This window comes from Lepisma saccharinum, chromosome 16 (genome assembly GCF_977018435.1).
Source record: "Lepisma saccharinum chromosome 16, izLepSacc3.1, whole genome shotgun sequence".
Taxonomy (NCBI): domain Eukaryota; kingdom Metazoa; phylum Arthropoda; class Insecta; order Zygentoma; family Lepismatidae; genus Lepisma; species Lepisma saccharinum.
Window position 1 is genome coordinate 22,753,663 of NC_139244.1, and position 17,852 is coordinate 22,771,514.

The following is a 17,852-nucleotide window of genomic DNA, read 5'->3' on the forward strand; positions in this document are numbered from 1 at the left end:
ATCAAATCACATAGTTCCACAAACTATTTCAGTTTTAATAAATAATAGCTTTATCCACACAAACATACACACACACTAACAAACAGTTGTCACATTAGCTTTTTTAATATTTTAATGGAATAAGTAACAAACTTAATGACCTAGAAGAAAAATGTATTTTGTTGTTAAACTGGTATTATATTACTAGATTGAGTGCAAACTTATAAGTCTTAAACATTGGATGGACTCGACAGTAAGTGATTTGTCTATGAGCAATAGATTCTACATGTAAATATTACAAAGTACACTATTCCCTCTGCAGTGGATTTCAAACATAGCTACATTTCTGTAACTCCTTTCTTTGATAGAAACTGAGAAAAGTTGGCTAATTTACTGTGTATTCTAATTCTATTGTAATATAGTGTATGTTTGGGTATCCTTTTTCAGTACATTGCAACATATGTTTCTGAGCTGAATAAATTAATATCTCATTATTAAGTTTCAACACAGGTCTCAATGTTCTCTGTTTCATGCCTGTGCCTCCAAGACTACAGTACAATATTGGATAGTTTATGTATAAATAGGTATAGTATTGTTATATTTTGAATGTTTAGTGCATGGCATGCAACAGAACACTAGTTGGAATATGAACCTAGAATTTTTCCCATGCTTAAAATTGACAAAATACTGCAGATAAGCATGTATTTCTTTGGAAAATATTTCCATTTGGAAGCATACAATAGTAAACATTTTCCTATTTATTTGTTTTTTGTACAAAACACTGACTTGCTGAATAATTTTGGAGAGAGAAATATAGTCATACATTTTAGACAACCTGCTAATCAGTACATTAACACAACACTTCAGAACGTCAGTAGACCTCACTGCTGGTACCCGACTGTTATTTCAGACACTGCAGATTCGGAGCATAAAAAGTAGCCTCTCATTGGATGGTTCAAGGTTGTGTTTCCACATTCGAACACTGCTTCCCTTGGCTATTCCTTCAGCAGGGTGCTGGGTCACATGTTTTAGTCAACATGCCTCAAGAAGGTGTGGATGGCGAGTTTTCACCAACCCTGCTTGAAGGGGGGGGGGGGAGAAAAGTCCAAGATTCAACGAATCATAAAATGGCCCCACATCAGAAAAGGATGAACCTTTAAGGTAATAGGGAAGATATAATGAAAAATTAAAAATAGCATTTTCCAACTGCAATGTGTGGGCCAGCACTGCTGGTTTTGCTGTATTGAAGCACACCTGCATGAGTGAAGGAGAGGGGAGGGGCGGTTCAACATGTTAACAATGAAGCAGATGCGGGGGGCACTTATTGAACACTGCTTTTAATTTAATGATGCAAAAAATACCAAACAGGGTAATTACATATAAAAATCAGGAATGTGCATAAGCAACAATACATGTTTATTAGAAATAAAGGTAAAATGTGTGGGAAAAATAAAGATATGAAGTCAGGCGACCAACTTGGATGTTCATTTATGATTTATGTTATAAGATCGATCTTGAATATGGATTCTGTACAATATGCCAGCTCCTTGGCAAGGAGCTGACTAGACATCGGATTTTGTTTTTAACCTATTTTTTTCTTTAGAGGTATGTAAGAAATAATAAGTTATGTCAGCGTTTCGTTAAAAAATGCAAAAACTGATGAAGTTTTATAGTGCCTAAAAAAACTATTTTGTTTGTTAGAACCTATTTTAGGTTTATGTGCCTAAATCAAGCCTTTTTTAAAGATTTTACAGGATTTTTATGTTACACAGAGGCATTTGCTTTGTTTGGTCACGAAAAAATTCAATGATGAACGTGATTGGAAAGCAGTGGTGGCTGGCAGCTAGTATGATGGGTAGTGCCAACGTGATCAAGAAATCGAAAAATTTTCGCTAGCATATGTCATAGAAATCTAATGAAAGAGGTAATTTTAATGGAACTTTGTTTACTAAAATTGCAGAAAAAAATTCAGAGTTCCTAAGATTGGTTTATTTTACTTCGCATTTGTACTACTTTTGGCTAATCCCGAACATAAGGATGAGTGAACACTCACAAAGAACAGCGATGCCCAGGCCGAGATTCGAACCCGCAATCCCTGGCATCGTAGCATGCTGTGTGGAGGTTGGCCAGAGTTTCTAGGAAATAAATGTGACTATTAAAATTTCGACGCCTGTCACCTTTACCATTTTTTTGATATTTTTAAATAGAATTGATGTTTAAATCTGGCGTGGGACAGCCAAGTTGTTTAACTTTTAATTTAATATTGTATAGTACCTTGGAAAACGATGTATGTAATAATGCTCTAATCTGACTCATCTTTACTAACTACCCTTCCTTTCACACACCATCGGACACTTTCACTTCACTAAAAAGAAAAACACTGAACAATTAGAGACACCGAGTCGATCACGGTATTCTCGCCTTGCTTTGTTCATAATTTGCAACCCCAGCACGGCAGACAGTACATCAACAATCGGTGTTACTAACAACTGAAATATGATTATCTGCTAAATGAACTGTAGATCTACAATTTTTAGAATTCAATGCAAGAAATTGAATTATATCTCCAAGTGAAATTCTTATACTGATAGATTTTCCGTGTGATTTTTTACAAATATTAAAATAAAAAATCCCCTGGTGATGCGAATTCCCTTTAATATTTAGGCAATTATTTTGTACAGTAAATGTCTTCAATGTTGTCAATGTCAGTTGCAACACATGATTGTCTGTGTGCGTGAGAGCAAGGAATATATCTTTTCTTAAGGAAGAAATCAATAACAAAAAAGTCTGGATGGCTCTTTAGACGCATCTATTTAAATAGTTATATAAATTTGGGGAAGATATTACGTTCGTTCTTGCCAAGTATGCAGGAAAGCATCTTTCTCGCGAATTACTTCTCCAACGAGTATTACAAATCAGTCAGGATTAGTCACTTCTCTGTGAAGTTTTCAACTATGTCAACACAATGCAAAAGCTCTCGCGTCGTGGCACGACGCGAGCTGGCACGGCTGGTTGTCTTATGGCTGCCACTGGGCTACCACCCCACCTCCTCGCTCGTTAACTGCGGAGACTTTTTCATGCCTCCGCGCATGCCTCTGCGCTTAGGCCAGACTATGCTGGCCCAGAGCAAGTGAGACAACAGCTGGGGATGCGGCGAAGAAATTGAGGCGGCCGTAAGCTGGAACGCTTACGAGATTCGAATCTCCTCGTTTGTAAATGTATTAATTTAACTATATTTTGGCAAAGCAAGTGCTATTTCTTTTTCTGAGGTTAGAGCCATGGCACGGCGGCTCTCCCCTTAGAGCCGCCGCTGTTGGAAAGTACTCTCTGTTGATTTCCCTTCCTGTGATGATAGTGATTTTTCAAAGCTCTAAACAAAGCAAAATGTCTGGTACCACTGTTACCTGTAGAATCCAAAGTGATCTAATCTGCGTAGTCTTGCTCACTTTAGAGTCACTTCGGTGCTTTGTGGCATTCACGCCTTGAAAAGGCACAACATTTCAACATTGAAGTTTGCACCACTGACTGTTTTAGTTGAAAGATTATTTTCAGCATATAAGATGATCCTCACAGACAAAATTGCAAAGTGTGACTGTGGATAACATGAAAAGAGATTGTTGCCTAAGTATACAGCGAAGAGTGGATTTTAATAGCAAATTTCCAAAGTTAAGTTCTGCCATTGCCATAGGGTCAGGCAGCACACATAACGTTATGCAAGATAGTGCGTATTTCAAGATATCGTTGTCCCATTTTCATTGCCCGTGACTATACCTAATCAGTATTTTTCAGGAATTTTGAACTATTTTAAGTTTTTTTTAACCTACTTCAGGATTTTTCGAGCCTAACAAGATTTTTAGGACCTATTTTAGGATTTTTAGAACCTATTTTAGGATTTTTATAACCTATTTAAGTGTTTTTGGAACCTATTTTAGGAACCTAAAAATCCGAGGTCTACTAATGACTTCATTACAACAGGAGGATTTGATCTAAATTCCATTTTTGTTCCTTGGGCAGAAAATGTAGGCTTCTATGTTTAAATACTATTCCAGGCCATTTCTGAGAGGAATGCACAAATTTTGTAGTGGCTGCTTTTGTATATTTTAGTCATAAGTGCCTATTTCGAAGACTGCTTTTTGAGAAAGGAAATAGTGAAAAATCTGTTGATGCCCTACCATAGTGATGTCTAGGCTTCAGTTCTGCAGTATAATGGGGTGTCCGGATACTTTTGACAATTTAGTGTATGTTTTTGGCTCCAGCATACAGCATACAGATGGTTTTGGGAACTAGTGAAATGCTGGGACAACTGCACGAATGTAGACTAGGATTACATCAGGAAATCAATATGGTTCCCACTCCTATAAATGCATTCTGTTGCTTTGTACACCTAAAAGTACCAATCATGCTTCAATGGCCCTTGTATGTATTTATGCATCCTGTAAAAAGTAGCTGGGATGAATTTTAAAATTTAGTTAGAATGACAAGTGTACATAGGTTTACATCACTACTACTGAATGCAGTATATAGTCCCACTTCAGCTTCTCTTTTTAAAAAATACTGTCTATGCCAAAATGAAGGTAAACTAGAGCACTGCCCAACCTTCAGGAAATGCCTTGGCATGCTACTGATGTAATGATCCACCACCACTACTGGAATGTACTGTTGTTTGAAAGCAGGGGCGGCGCCAGTGGGGTGCTTGCGCACACCTTTTTCGAAACTCTGTAATACTTCTCATGTGTTTAACATTTGATTAACTAAACTTTGTACCTCCAATGTTGTATCACAAAGGATAAAAAAGTGTGTATCCACTGCATAGTTCAATAAGACTGTAATGTGTCTCTGAATGTTTACACTCTATTACCACTTTCTTAGAGTGTAAGACATAATATATGGTATCAACGGCATCCAGAGAAAAATGGACGTCAACCTATATATATTTCACACATACAATTTCATTTTATCCTGTAATTTATGTTAATTATTATAAGAGCGTTGCAGGAACATGATTACTTCGAACTGAAGGAATGATTTTTTGAGAGGGCAACACTATTAGAGGAAAAAATATGCCTTCTTTGTCTTCTCCCCCACCCCCCTTCCTGGAAAAAAATCCTCTGGGTGTTCATGTGTGTCATTAACTTCCCTTGAACAAGCTGTTTCTTTCAAATTTTCAAACATGTGCTAAATGAAGAAAGTCGCTAGTATTTTTCAGTTTCATTGGCATCCCAGATAGCACGTAAGTTAACTGCAAGTTAAATTGAATGTCGATTTAACTTGCAGTTAACTTACGTGCTATCTGTCTAGGTGCCTACTAAAAGATGGTTGATTTTTGATGTAGTGGCTAAAGGCTGCACGAGTGTATCATGTTTTCAACATCACACCACCTAAATTTCGCTCTGACACCTAGATGATTGATCCTGGCGCCGCCACTGTTTGGAAGACTTTATTTGGATGTAAATTTACAATTACCATTACAATTTGCATCTAAGTATCTTATGTAATATGAAAGCCTGAACACTATAAATAAATCAATAGTAACAATGCTCAATTTTTCCTCATTACATAGACCCTATTTGAGCAGGTATGGGCTGCGAATGACTATGAGATCTTTGAGAGAATGATGGTCCAGAAGAACATAGAACTGCAGCTACAAGCACTGGAACTTCTCCAGCAACAACATGGAATCACTCCAGAATCATTCTTGCCAGATGGTGAAAGTCAAAGTGATGAGGAATCAAAGATTATGGAAGAAGTTATCAAGTACGTGGTTATTTTTCAAAATTTTAAGTAAGCTACAACCATTTGCAAATTCTTCTTTAAGACAGATCAGTATCTTCTCATTTTCATCTCTCTATTTTTCCAACCTCACCGAGGTTTCTCTGCTTCCAATTTCAAAATACAGAACTGTCAATAGTCTTAAACATTATTCCTCATACTTAAGTTTTCAGTTTGATTTGCTATTAATATGTTCTAATGTAGTCTCTGACTTCATGTGACAAGCAAGAGTGTAAATCTTTCACCATCATGTTTCTGCCTAGTAAAGAGCTAGCTACTCTCTGCTGGTGCTCAAGAGATATGTTGCTACATTGATTTCTGGACTTAAAATTTGTTCATTCATGTAGAAATGACCACACACAGACGTCATATGTTCTAACGAAGCACCTTAGTTTATTAGCTTTTCCATAACTTCTTTTTTCTCTCCTTGAGATAGATAGAAGGGGGACCACAGAGAGAGGGTGAGGTGGACAGGGAAGGGGACCCCCATCCCTGTCTGGGAGAGGAAGAGAAAAGGAGAGGGAAAGAAAGAAGGTTGTCTCTCTCTTTTATCTACTTGAGTGTAGGGTTACCAGACGTCCGGTTTTTCCTGGACATGTCCTACATTTTAGCCTTATGTCTGGCGTCCGGGAGGAATTTGAAAAATATCATAAATGTCCTACATTTTGAGTGTCACAAAAAAGGAAAATACGTAACAGAAAAAATCATGCAAGTTACAAGTCTAATAGACTGCGCTTCCAAACTCAATAGTGAAATTCAAAGTTTTGAGACCACTTTCTGTTCAATGCCTGAGCAGAATATCTTGCCTTAGGGTTTATACTGATGGAACAAGGTGTTGCCCATTCTTATTCAATATTCAATATAATTTGATTGTATAGCAGGGGTATAGAGAACAAAATTATTCAGGGTGTCTGCCAGTCAAGAAAGTCATGGAAATCAAGAAAAAGTAAAAAATCAACAAGTAGGTCAATAAAAAGGCAATAAATTATTCTCGTGGTCAAGAATCTTTGCTATTGATTGGTTGATTTAGTTTATTTTTCTTCACTTTTTTCTGTCCCTTTGGCTAATCGCAAAGATGAGGATGAATGGTGGTTAAGATACGATGGATGAATAGATAGTCATAAACATATAGTGACAACCGACACAAGCCCCACATAAGATTATACTGGCTGCGAGTCCAGACGCCAAAGCCTTGCTTGTCTGCCAAACACAGTTCAGGATGCATTCATACAAAATAGCAGATCCAATTCTCTTCTTAAATTCATCTTCAGTTTTCATCTTAACTGGCCTTTTGGTAGGGATTTTCATTAAATAAATATTTATTTTCTTAATTACTAATTTCCAACTTTACGTATTATTTATTGAGAATGTGTTGTGTCCTACATTTTTACTGAATGTCCTACATTTTGGGACAGCATATCCTACATTTCCCTTACAGCGATCTGGTAACCCTACTTGAGTGCAGCAACTGAACTCAACATGCTGACCACATGTCAGCCCAGTTTGGGAGGAATGGTGAACTATTTGGCAAGCCTTGCCTTCAAAACATTATTCCATCATGAAGTTCAACTTAGTTAAAAAAAAAACAAAAAAACTATGTATCATTTTAAAATTCAAAATAATAAAACAATACACAATTCACCTAAACAAAAATAAATCTACACACTTATGTACACTCAACGGCAAAAGAAATGGGAGGCGAATTGTCCATGACCATTTTCATTCGGTCTGTTTTGCTACCATGTGATGGTAATGTGTTGAAACAAAAATGTCAACAAGTAGAGGACAACATTGGCTTCGTATCAGCAGAATTTCGTTCCTTAAAACAGCACAGAATGTAAAATAAGAAAGAATGAATATAGCTATGGACAATCTTCCTACTATTATCTTTGCCATTGGCTGTAGAAGGTACTGTAATAAATGAAGTAGTGCTTGAGGTCTGGACCTACAAACATGGTCGTATACAGTATAATGGTTTAAAAGGCCCAACCACACTCCATAGGTTTTGTAAACATTTTGCATTAATTGTATTATCACTCCATTATTTGATAAAATCACTATATTATTTGAAATCATTTTCAATATAGAACTTATGGTTTGGAGGTGACCTAGAGATGTTACTTTATTCATAACCTGAGAGAGACTGATGCAGAATTTATTGTATTAATAATAAAATGTAAAATGGCAATAAATCATATACATTTTCAAAAAAATTAAAATGCATGGATATATTTCAATAGATTTGAAACTAAAAATGTTCCGAAAAATTATATTGTAACTGTTATACTAATCAGTGCTTCATTGAGAAATTTAGAAAGTAACATTTCATTAATTACAAACTAGTTTTAAAAAATAATAATGTAATTATTTTAATAACATGTACAATTAATATTTATTAGCAGCATTTAAATTTTACTATCCTCAGATAACTGAAAGTTGATTCATCCTTCCAAATATTTTTCTATATATATCCAATCCAAGAAAAAATAATATAAATTACTCTAATATTTTAATTGACAAGTGACTTGTTCAAGACTGAAATCTTGAATTCCCATAAATGTATAGGAAATCTATAGCTGAACATCTAGCAACTAAGGAGTTTATGGACAAAGAGAATCAAGAACTTCAACAAGTTCTTGCCACCTCGCAGGAGGAACACCACCGATTAGAAACAGAAAAGCACCGTGGAAAGGAAAAATTGAAACACGCTCTTGAGAAAAAACTGATGGAGGAAGAAACTAGTGATACTGGTACGTATAAAAACAAAACTTGTGATTTTCAACAATTATATCACCACTTTGGCACATGATTATATGAAAGTGATAGTTTGGCTTGAAGCAAACTTTCTAATAATAATAATTAAAATTTATTAAATCTTAAGCTTACCTTATTTCTACTTCTAACCAAGATTGCACTTGGTGGAATTTATGTTTTTCAATAGTTTTAAGTTTTAATGTAAAAGAAATTATTAATGGTAATGAAAAATATTGATTATAAATTACAAATGTTGATTGAGGGTTTAAAAATTCATCTCAGTTCAAATAGAAACTTGAAATGTCTTATTTAAAGCACCTTTCCTTGTGTTAAGCACTTTTAATAAACGTAAAAAAAAAAGATAAAAGGTAAAGTGCTCCCCTGTGCATAGCACCACGCCATGAAGGCATATAGGGGGTGTGGGGGTAACGCCCCACTTTCTTGATCCGGTCGTGAGTGGGGGTGATGTGATCAGCATCACGCCCCTAACCACCTTTACCCCCCAGGGTTTCCCCCAGGTACCCATGTTATTCGATGCTGGGTGGGTGCCGGGGCCGCTTCCATCGTTAGAAAAGTTCCCGGATTTGAACCGGCTGGGGATCGAACCCGGGACCTTTAGCATGGTAGTCAGACGCATTACCGACTGAGCCACCGTGGCCACATACTTTTAATAAACGATCATTCAGAATTTCCTTCTTGTTCAGGATCCTGAAAATTGCAAAGTTATTTTCTGAAGTCAGATCGAGATTGGAAATTTCTTTCTCACAACCTTAATTTCAAGCACACTTTTCTGAGGAGACAATTATTCTCAGAATTTCCTCTGACTTTCTGTTTTTCATTGAAAGACATGTTCTCTCAATGCAAGTTATGTGATATAGTGGAACCACAAGCAAAGAAACCTGCGCAGACCCACAACTCCTGTGCCCCATACTCCCGCGAGGAGGGGAGGGAGAGAGTGGACCATGCTTCCTTATGGGCCGAGCTGAATGGAAGAAGGGAAAGCTGCACTGGGACTTTTCGCCCAAGGTTTTTTTCCTTGTGGTCGCTTTATACCCAAAATATAGGACATTTAGAATTTTTTTTCAAATTCCTCCCAGACATAGGACACATCTGGAGAAAAAGGTGCAAATCATAAAAAATGGTTAACTTTAGTCTATTGCCTGTGCTATTATCAAAATAAACTACATAGTACAGTAAGAAAAAAATAAAGTGTTCCCCTTTGCTTTGCACGACATCATGAAGTCATATAGGGGTGTGGAAACATCAATTTATAAACATACTTTTCTGTGAACACTCATTAATCCTTTGTGCAAGGAATTGGCAGCTTGGAATGCGTCACCATTAAAAATTTTCTTGATGACCATTAACTCATTTAGAATATTTAAGAGTTTGGTATTGTGAAACCTCACATTCATTTCATTAGCTATGTGGTGATTTACTTGCACATAATTCTCACTTAAATATACAGGGTGACTGGTAATTAGATGTATTCCCTGAAAGGGGTTAAAGTAGAGACAATTTGCAATAAATTTGACCATATGATACCCCGTCCGAAAATTAGTAGTTTTCGAGATAATCGAATTTCAATTGTTTTTTTAAAAATGACAATTTTCCACATAAAAAGATGAATTGAGAAAAAACTGCTCATGGTATGGAACTTATTTCAGCATTTTCTGATAGCTAACAAATAAGTGGTTCGTTGAAAAAAAAAGTTTTTCCCAAATAACAATCACATGTAAGTAACGGGTGGGTCTAAACTTACAAGTGATGATAAAAAAATGCACTCTTAGTTTACTTAGCAACGTATTAATAACAAAAATGGTATGACACGAAGCGTACAAATTACTTTAATTACTTCCTTGTGTCATCTGCTACCCAACAAGGTACAAATGTTGCTAACGTTCACATTTGTGTACAAGAAAAAATACTTCATTCATCTTCATGTGAAAGGAATCAATGAACAATACAATTAAAGAACATTACACGTCTTGATCAAAGTGGGCACCTCCGTTACGAATGCAGGCACGCAGGTTTTTACGGACATTTGGTCTCTTAACTCGTGATCTGATGGTGTCATTGATGTGTTGACCAGCTGTTAAGATCCTCTCCCTGAGCTCTTCTTGCGAGTTTACCGGTGTCTTGTCATGTGGCTCAAATGTAAAAGTCGCAAGGCGGCAAATCAGGGGATCGAGCCGGCCAGGGAATCGGGGCACCTCGGCCAATCCATTTCTTTGGGTAATTTTCATCCAGCCACTGTCGCACGCCCAGGCAGAAGTATGGATGGGCGTAAGCAACAATAATTTGATCGAGCCATTTTTCCTGCCCCAAATAAATGGCATCACTTATGAACATTTTTTGAGGAACGGGATGGCAATGTTGTTGGAGGATGTGCCTCTAGCTACAAGACGTGACATGATTTATCAGCATGATGACTGCCCAGCTCGATCCCCCGATCGATTTGACGCCTTGCGACTTTTACATTTGGAGCCACATGACAAGACACCGGTAAACTCGCAAGAAGAGCTCAGGGAGAGGATCTTAACAGCTGGTCAACACATCAATGACACCATCAGATCACGAGTTAAGAGACCAAATGTCCGTAAAAACCTGCGTGCCTGCATTCGTAACGGAGGTGCCCACTTTGATCAAGACGTGTAATGTTCTTTAATTGTATTGTTCATTGATTCCATTCACATGAAGATGTATGAAGTATTTTTTCTTGTACACAAATGTGAACATTAGCAACATTTGTACCTTGTTGGATAGCAGATTGCACAAGGAAGTAATTTAAGTAATTTGTACGTTTCGTGTCATACCATTTTTGTTATTAATACGTTGCCAAGTAAACTAAGAGTGCATTCTTTTATCATCACTTGTAAGTTTAGACCCACCCGTTACTTACATGTGATTGTTATTTGGGAAAAACTTTTTTTTTCAACGAACCACTTATTTGTTAGCTATCAGAAAATGCTGAAATACGGTGAGTCACATAATTATTCGGACAGATAAGATTTCTGAATATTTACTGACGTAGTCGTGATATAATACGATGATAAATGTTTAATATTTATTTAACAAACAAAACACAATATGAGCACACTGTTAATTATCTTCAATTATGTTTAATATAATATATTAGTAAAATATTTTCATTAAACAAAACAAACATTTTTTGTGGGTTAAACAAAATTATTCGGACACATGGAAGGAGAAACAGGAAAAAACGCTTCATAATCAACGAACAGAAATGTCAGTATCTGGTAGGCATCCCTTTCATTTTTAACACCTCGGATAAATGATTTGGCATACTTTCTACCAATTTTCTGGTGTACACTGGCGATATGTTGGCCCATTCATGTTGAAGTCTTTCCTTGAGGTCTGCCTTCGAGGTTATAGGTGTCTTCCTCACTTCTTTCTCCAACTTACACCAGAGGTGCTCAATGACGTTCAAGTCTGGAGACTGCGGTGGAGGATGGAGCACTTTTGGGCAGTTGTACAATAACCATTCTTGTACTATGCGGGAAGTGTGCTTCAGGTCATTATCTTGATAAAACATAAAGTTACAAAGAATGCCCATCATTTCAGCACTAGTCTTTAGATTTGACTTCAGAATGTCAAAGTAACTGTACCTGTCCATTGTCTGTTCGATGAAAGCCAATTTACCAACGCCTTGGGCCGACATGCAGCCCCAAACCATTATGTGACCACCCCCATGCTTCACTGTTGCTTGCAAATTTTTCCCTCGGAGCTCCTCATTTGGTTTACGCCACACTGTCACCCTCCCATCTGACTCACAAATATTGAATTTACTCTCGTCAGTGAAAATTACCCGATTCCACCATGTCTGATCCTTTCCTAAGTGTTCCTTTGCGAACACCAGTCTTTTTGTCCTGTTTGGCTTACTTACAAATGGCTTTCTCCTAGCTACACGGCCATGATAGTTTGCCCTTCTGAGCACTCTTCGTATAGTTTCAGGATGACTATGCTTTCCACACTCCTCAACTACCTCAGCACACACCATTGGAGCACTCATCTTTGGTTTTTTTTTAATTTTCCTCGCGATTACTGTCTCTTCTCTAGGGGAAAAAATTATTGGTCTCCCTGTATGACCGTGGGACTCGATCCTGTCTTCATCTTTAAATCGCTTAATAATATCTGCAACTGTACTTTTTTTCATTTTCAACATTGAGGCAATTGCACGGTAAGTTTTACCCTTAGCGTGGTGCCATATCACTAACTGACGTTGTTCAAATGAACTTTCCTTTCCTCTTCGCCCCATTTCTACATAGAAAATGTTTTATATCACAACTTTGTTAAACAAAACGCGATCGTAATTGCTATAGAAACCTACAGGAAACCAGAGTTAATATATATGAACAGAGTATCAATCAATCCGTAAATCGAAATTGTCACTGTATCGCAAACTTACGTTAACATTTACTATGTGTCCGAATAATTTTGTGGCACTATTTTTGCAACGGTAGGGATTCATCCTTCGTTATATTGTTGCTGATGTTCTTTTTTTTAACTTTTTATCGTCCAATTTTGTGCTAAACATGACATTTTTTAAACGAAAATCAACTTCAAAGCTGTACACAGATTTCACTCCCTTCCTGCTCTTAAACGTTAGAAATTTACTGTGTCCGAATAATTATGTGACTCACTGTAAGTTCCATACAATGAGCAGTTTTTTCTCAATTCATCTTTTTATGTGTAAAATTGTCATTTTTTAAAAAAAACAATTGAAATTCGATTATCTCGAAAACTACTAATTTTCGGACTGGGTATCTTATGGTCAAATTTATTGAAAATTGTCTCTACTTTAACCCCTTTCAGGGAATACATCTAATTACCAGTCACCCTGTATACACACATATCTTTTTCTATTTTTTCACTTGAAGTGATATTTTCTGTCATACATTATAATATATAAGGGGCGGTGCTGTATGCGGGGTTCAAAACCTGGACTATCTCTTCATATCATAATGTTCGAATGGGAGGCTCTTTTTAGTTCAATTTCTTGGATTTTGAAGTGATGTGACATTGTGATGAAAAGCACGTACATTACAATTTACAAATAATTATAAAAAATGTCAGTGTTTCATTAATATAGAAACAGTAAGGAAAGGATTTCAAGTACTTCATAGTTACTTATAAAATATAGAGGCCCATGTTGTGAAATATTTATGTAGGCCTACGTGCGACAATAAAATACATAATACACTTCTTACCTTGAATATTTCATTTGAACAGGAACTCCATTCTTCTTTTACTGACCTCTGTGGTAAAATTGTTATTAGTATAGCATACTACAAAGCCAGAGGTCCGAGATTCAAATCCAGGCCTGGGTAAGGTTACTGTTTGTGACTGTCAATTTCATCATATCTGTTACTCATCCTCGTAGTCGCGATTAGCTAAAGTGGCAGAAAAGCGATGCTAAATAACAAAACTAAATCAAATCCATTCTGGTCTTCTTTGGGATGCCGGAGGCCTGCATATCTTCATGATTTGAAGCTTATCCTCATAGAAAAGCAGAGTAAATTGTTTCGTTAACAGTTCGTTAAATATGTCACTCATGTTTGTTCGCTACACAATGCAGCACAGATCATTCAAAATGTATGTGTCACTCACTCAATACACTAAATAACATCTGCGCAGTAAGGTACGTAATTTTCTTGAACTTCCTTCAACGTGGTCAACCACTCTCCCCAAGTCATAAATAAAGCAGCCGAGGGGTTCAAAACTTCATCACCATTGTAATGGTTGGTTGAAGGTCAGCAGTCTCTCGTTTCTGCATGTGTTCAATGGGACAGTGTTGGCGCAGAGGGAAAAAAATTCCCTGTCACTTGCCACCCTTTTCCCATTCCTGTAATTGTAGTTTCTTTAAAAATTTCCCTTGCCTGGGAAAAATCCCATGTTGGTTAGCGAATTGGCATTGCTGTAGATTTATCTCCGTGGTAAAATGAATACTTCCCTGTCCATCGCTTGGGCCTAGAAACCACCCAAATATGTCATGGGTCACCTCCAGGCGCTGGTCAGGGAAGAATCTAAAAGAAGAGGCCTTAAAGAAAAGATGCCCATAAACTATTGTTTTCTCCCGCAGTTGTTATTTGAGAGTGAAACATCAGTCACATTTGCTAGTCGATTATTTCCTGTATTCTGTATTTAGTCTGGGCTTCAGAGATAGCTTAGCTAGCCTAACATATATAAGCCTGATATGGGGTAGTCAAATGAAAATGGGTTAGCCACCAAAAAGTTTAATTGAGAATGTACTACCTAAAAATAACATCCATAGCTGTTAACACATTTATTCCTCTGGAAGACAAAGACAGTCAATTCCATTCTCGTAGAAGCTTGTTGGATGCTGACGAATCCACCACCTTACCCAGTTGCATACGTCGACATCCAAGTTAAACCAATGTTCAAGAATGTCTCTTCAGGTTGTTAAAAATGTGAAAATCACATGGGGAAGAGATTCGGAATGCAGGGAGGATGTTGAAGTGTTTCCAAGTCACATCCCTGAAGCACATCCCTCACCAGACTGGAAGTGTGGGGCCAGTCATTACCATGCAGAAGAGTCATTCCATGCCAAATCAACACAGATAGGTGCAATTTCCAACCTGACCATCTCCGATTTTCATGAAATTTGGGGAGTTGAAACTATGCATGGAACTTGGTAACTATGAAAATTTTGAGTCTCGTGCATCTTGTAATTGTTAAATTATCAAGGTCAAAGTCAGCATCAATTGCTCTTTTTGAGCCCGCTTAGCTATACTAAATGTGCTGTAACTCCGCCCCTATTTCGCCTAGGAAGCTCAAATAAAGCTTATTGTACATGGAATTGAACAAGCTTTCCAGAGATATATAACAAGCCTACCTTTGGAAAAAAATATAATTTTGTCACATGACCTTGACCTTTGACCTTGAATATCTCAAAACATATAATCACCAAAAATCGTGAAAAAAATATATTTGGCCCCTCATGCCATACTCTAAAACATATCAAAATATTATTCTGGGACTGAAATGGGATCAGAAGATACAAAATAATATGTGTAACTATGTGACTGATACAAGCCTCATTACATGAACTATAACGAGTCAAATGTCCCTCAACACCCCCTACAAAATGTAAAGGAGTTATCCTGGGTATAATTGGTCATGAAAGAAATAGGTTAGGCACAGGGAGATCCCTAGTCGTGTGTGTCAAGTGCAGGTCCGGCATATTGTTGACCACCATATTGAATTCAATGCAAAAATTTCAAAGGAAAGGGGGTGATGTGATATATCAAATCAGGCTTGAATTTCACGAGAAATGAAGTGGCTAAGTTTTTTCCAAACGTATCTTTAGCGACATCTCTCCCGACAACATGTTAGCGTGATCTTGACGAGTTCCTAACACGTTAGGAGCATTCTAAAGCTTTGTTTTTAACACCTCGAAAAGGAGAAAATGGTTACAAGCATGCAGTAATAACTTCATGCTGATTAAATATATGATGGAAAAACATAGGAGACTCATTTTCATAGTTACTAAGTTCCATGCATAGTTTCAACTACCTAAATTTCATGAAAATTCGAGTTGGTTAGGTTGCGGGCTGTGTTGCTAAACTCACTTCGTGGGCAATAAACAAATGAGTGTGTATGTATGTGTTAGTCACTGTGCTTCCCCCTTCCATCCTACAGATGGGAGTATTGTTCATAAACTTTGCCAGTGTTACCAACTTTCGCATACCTTGAGTTCTATGCATGGTGACCCATTTTCATTTGACTGGGCCTTACAATTTGGGCAAAGTATGTGAAATTCCCTGTACATATTTATTATTTTGTCTTTTCAGAAGCAGAAGCACCAGCACCATATAATAGGGCAGAAGATGAGCAACTAAAAACTACATCAGAGGTTAGTTATAAAACAATTGCAAACTAATTTAAGGAATTTTATATTATTACCCTACATGCAATTTGAGTCAATGTGGATGTCTAGCATAAGAGAAGCTGCTTTTGAGAATGGTGAGTAGTAGAAATGAAACCAAACTATTTCCATGTGACTTATTTTGTTGGAGAAAATTTGTATTTATAACAAAGAAATCAATCTTTTCTACCACTTTTGGCTAATCATGAGGATGAGTAATATGATGAAATTGAAGAAATACTCACAAAGAACTCAAATGTCCAGCCTGGGATTCGAACCTGAGATGCTTGCTGTTCTAGTATGCTGTGTGTACTATTCTGCCATGAAGGTCAGCTTAGACTAGAAAATAAAAACAGCTGGAATTGCTGATGTAAAAAAAAGTGTCACCACATTTAGTTCTTGCATAATTGGTTGTGTAGTTTAGCTATGTGATAACTCATGAATGTCTTCTGTCATAGGTTGATGATGATGAAATGAAACGTCGTCAGGAATATCTCAAAGCACAGCGTGATAAACTTCTTGTTTTAAAGAAAGCTGAGAGAGAGAAACAGTTGAATGCAGTGGAAAAGACAACTGCAAAATCCCGACCAAAGTCTGCACGTGCTGCACAAACTGCTCTTAAAGGAACTCCTCAAGTAAATCCTAAAACACTTCAAATTCGCAAGGCATTAGCTGAGAGACTGAAAGCAGAAGTCATTGGGAAAAAATAAGCAACTTTATATAAATTGCATTTTATAACACTGCTTCAAAAACATAATTTAGGACTGGTTGAAACAATGTAATTTTGCTCAGGACATTGTTAAAATTTGCAAAATCATTGCAATAAAATATAAAGCTTTTGGAGAAAATGTTATGTTTGTGAAAGTGCACCAAGTTTTTGCACATTGTTCATTGTTAAAAAAATGTAGCATTTTGCATCCTTGTACTATGTTGAAAAATATCCAATTATTTGTACTTTGTTCCGAAATATTCCATTGTAAAATAAGAAAAAGAACACTATTTAATTTACTAGTCATATGTACTACAAAGTGAACAAAATAAAACAAAACTTGAGATTTGTTTTTTTTTTAAATCAGTAGTTTCTTTCAAATTTGAGAACACAATCTAATTGTAATTATAATTAATATTACAGTTGCATATGTGTTTAAAATAAAGGAAATCATTAAAAATGGAATTTTATTAATCACAAAGATATTGGAAAATGGCACCTGCTAAAGTTAAAACAGGAAATAATTATATGCCAGTGTGAATGTTTGCTCACACAGATCTTCAAATTAAGATGGGGTGTTTAGAGCAAGATATGTTTTTGAGTGTATTTGAAAAAAATGTGCCTTGCATTAAAGCATAATTGCTGCACTACTAATTGCAGTTCAAAGGTAGTTTCAAGGAGGAAAAAACAGACTTTGTAATATTTGTCATTTTCTAGCTTTTAAATGCAATT

At 36.5% G+C, this 17,852-nt stretch overlaps 1 protein-coding gene across 3 annotated transcripts in view; it reads left to right on the forward strand.

Moving 5' to 3' along the window:
- Positions 1 to 17,302, forward strand: part of LOC146000336 (cilia- and flagella-associated protein 36) — a 43,813-nt gene extending 26,511 nt beyond the window's left edge. For 2 of the 3 annotated variants that reach the window (XM_083137858.1, XM_083137860.1), the window contains 4 exons: positions 5,540 to 5,733; positions 8,314 to 8,498; positions 16,338 to 16,399; positions 16,870 to 17,302. In XM_083137858.1, the coding sequence (XP_082993984.1) occupies positions 5,540 to 5,733; positions 8,314 to 8,498; positions 16,338 to 16,399; positions 16,870 to 17,121 (693 nt within the window). In that variant the 3' untranslated portion in view covers positions 17,122 to 17,302. The remainder of the gene's footprint in view (positions 1 to 5,539; positions 5,734 to 8,313; positions 8,499 to 16,337; positions 16,400 to 16,869) is intronic. The other variant, XM_083137859.1, reaches the window with a different exon arrangement.
- The last annotated feature ends 550 nt before the right edge of the window (positions 17,303 to 17,852 follow it).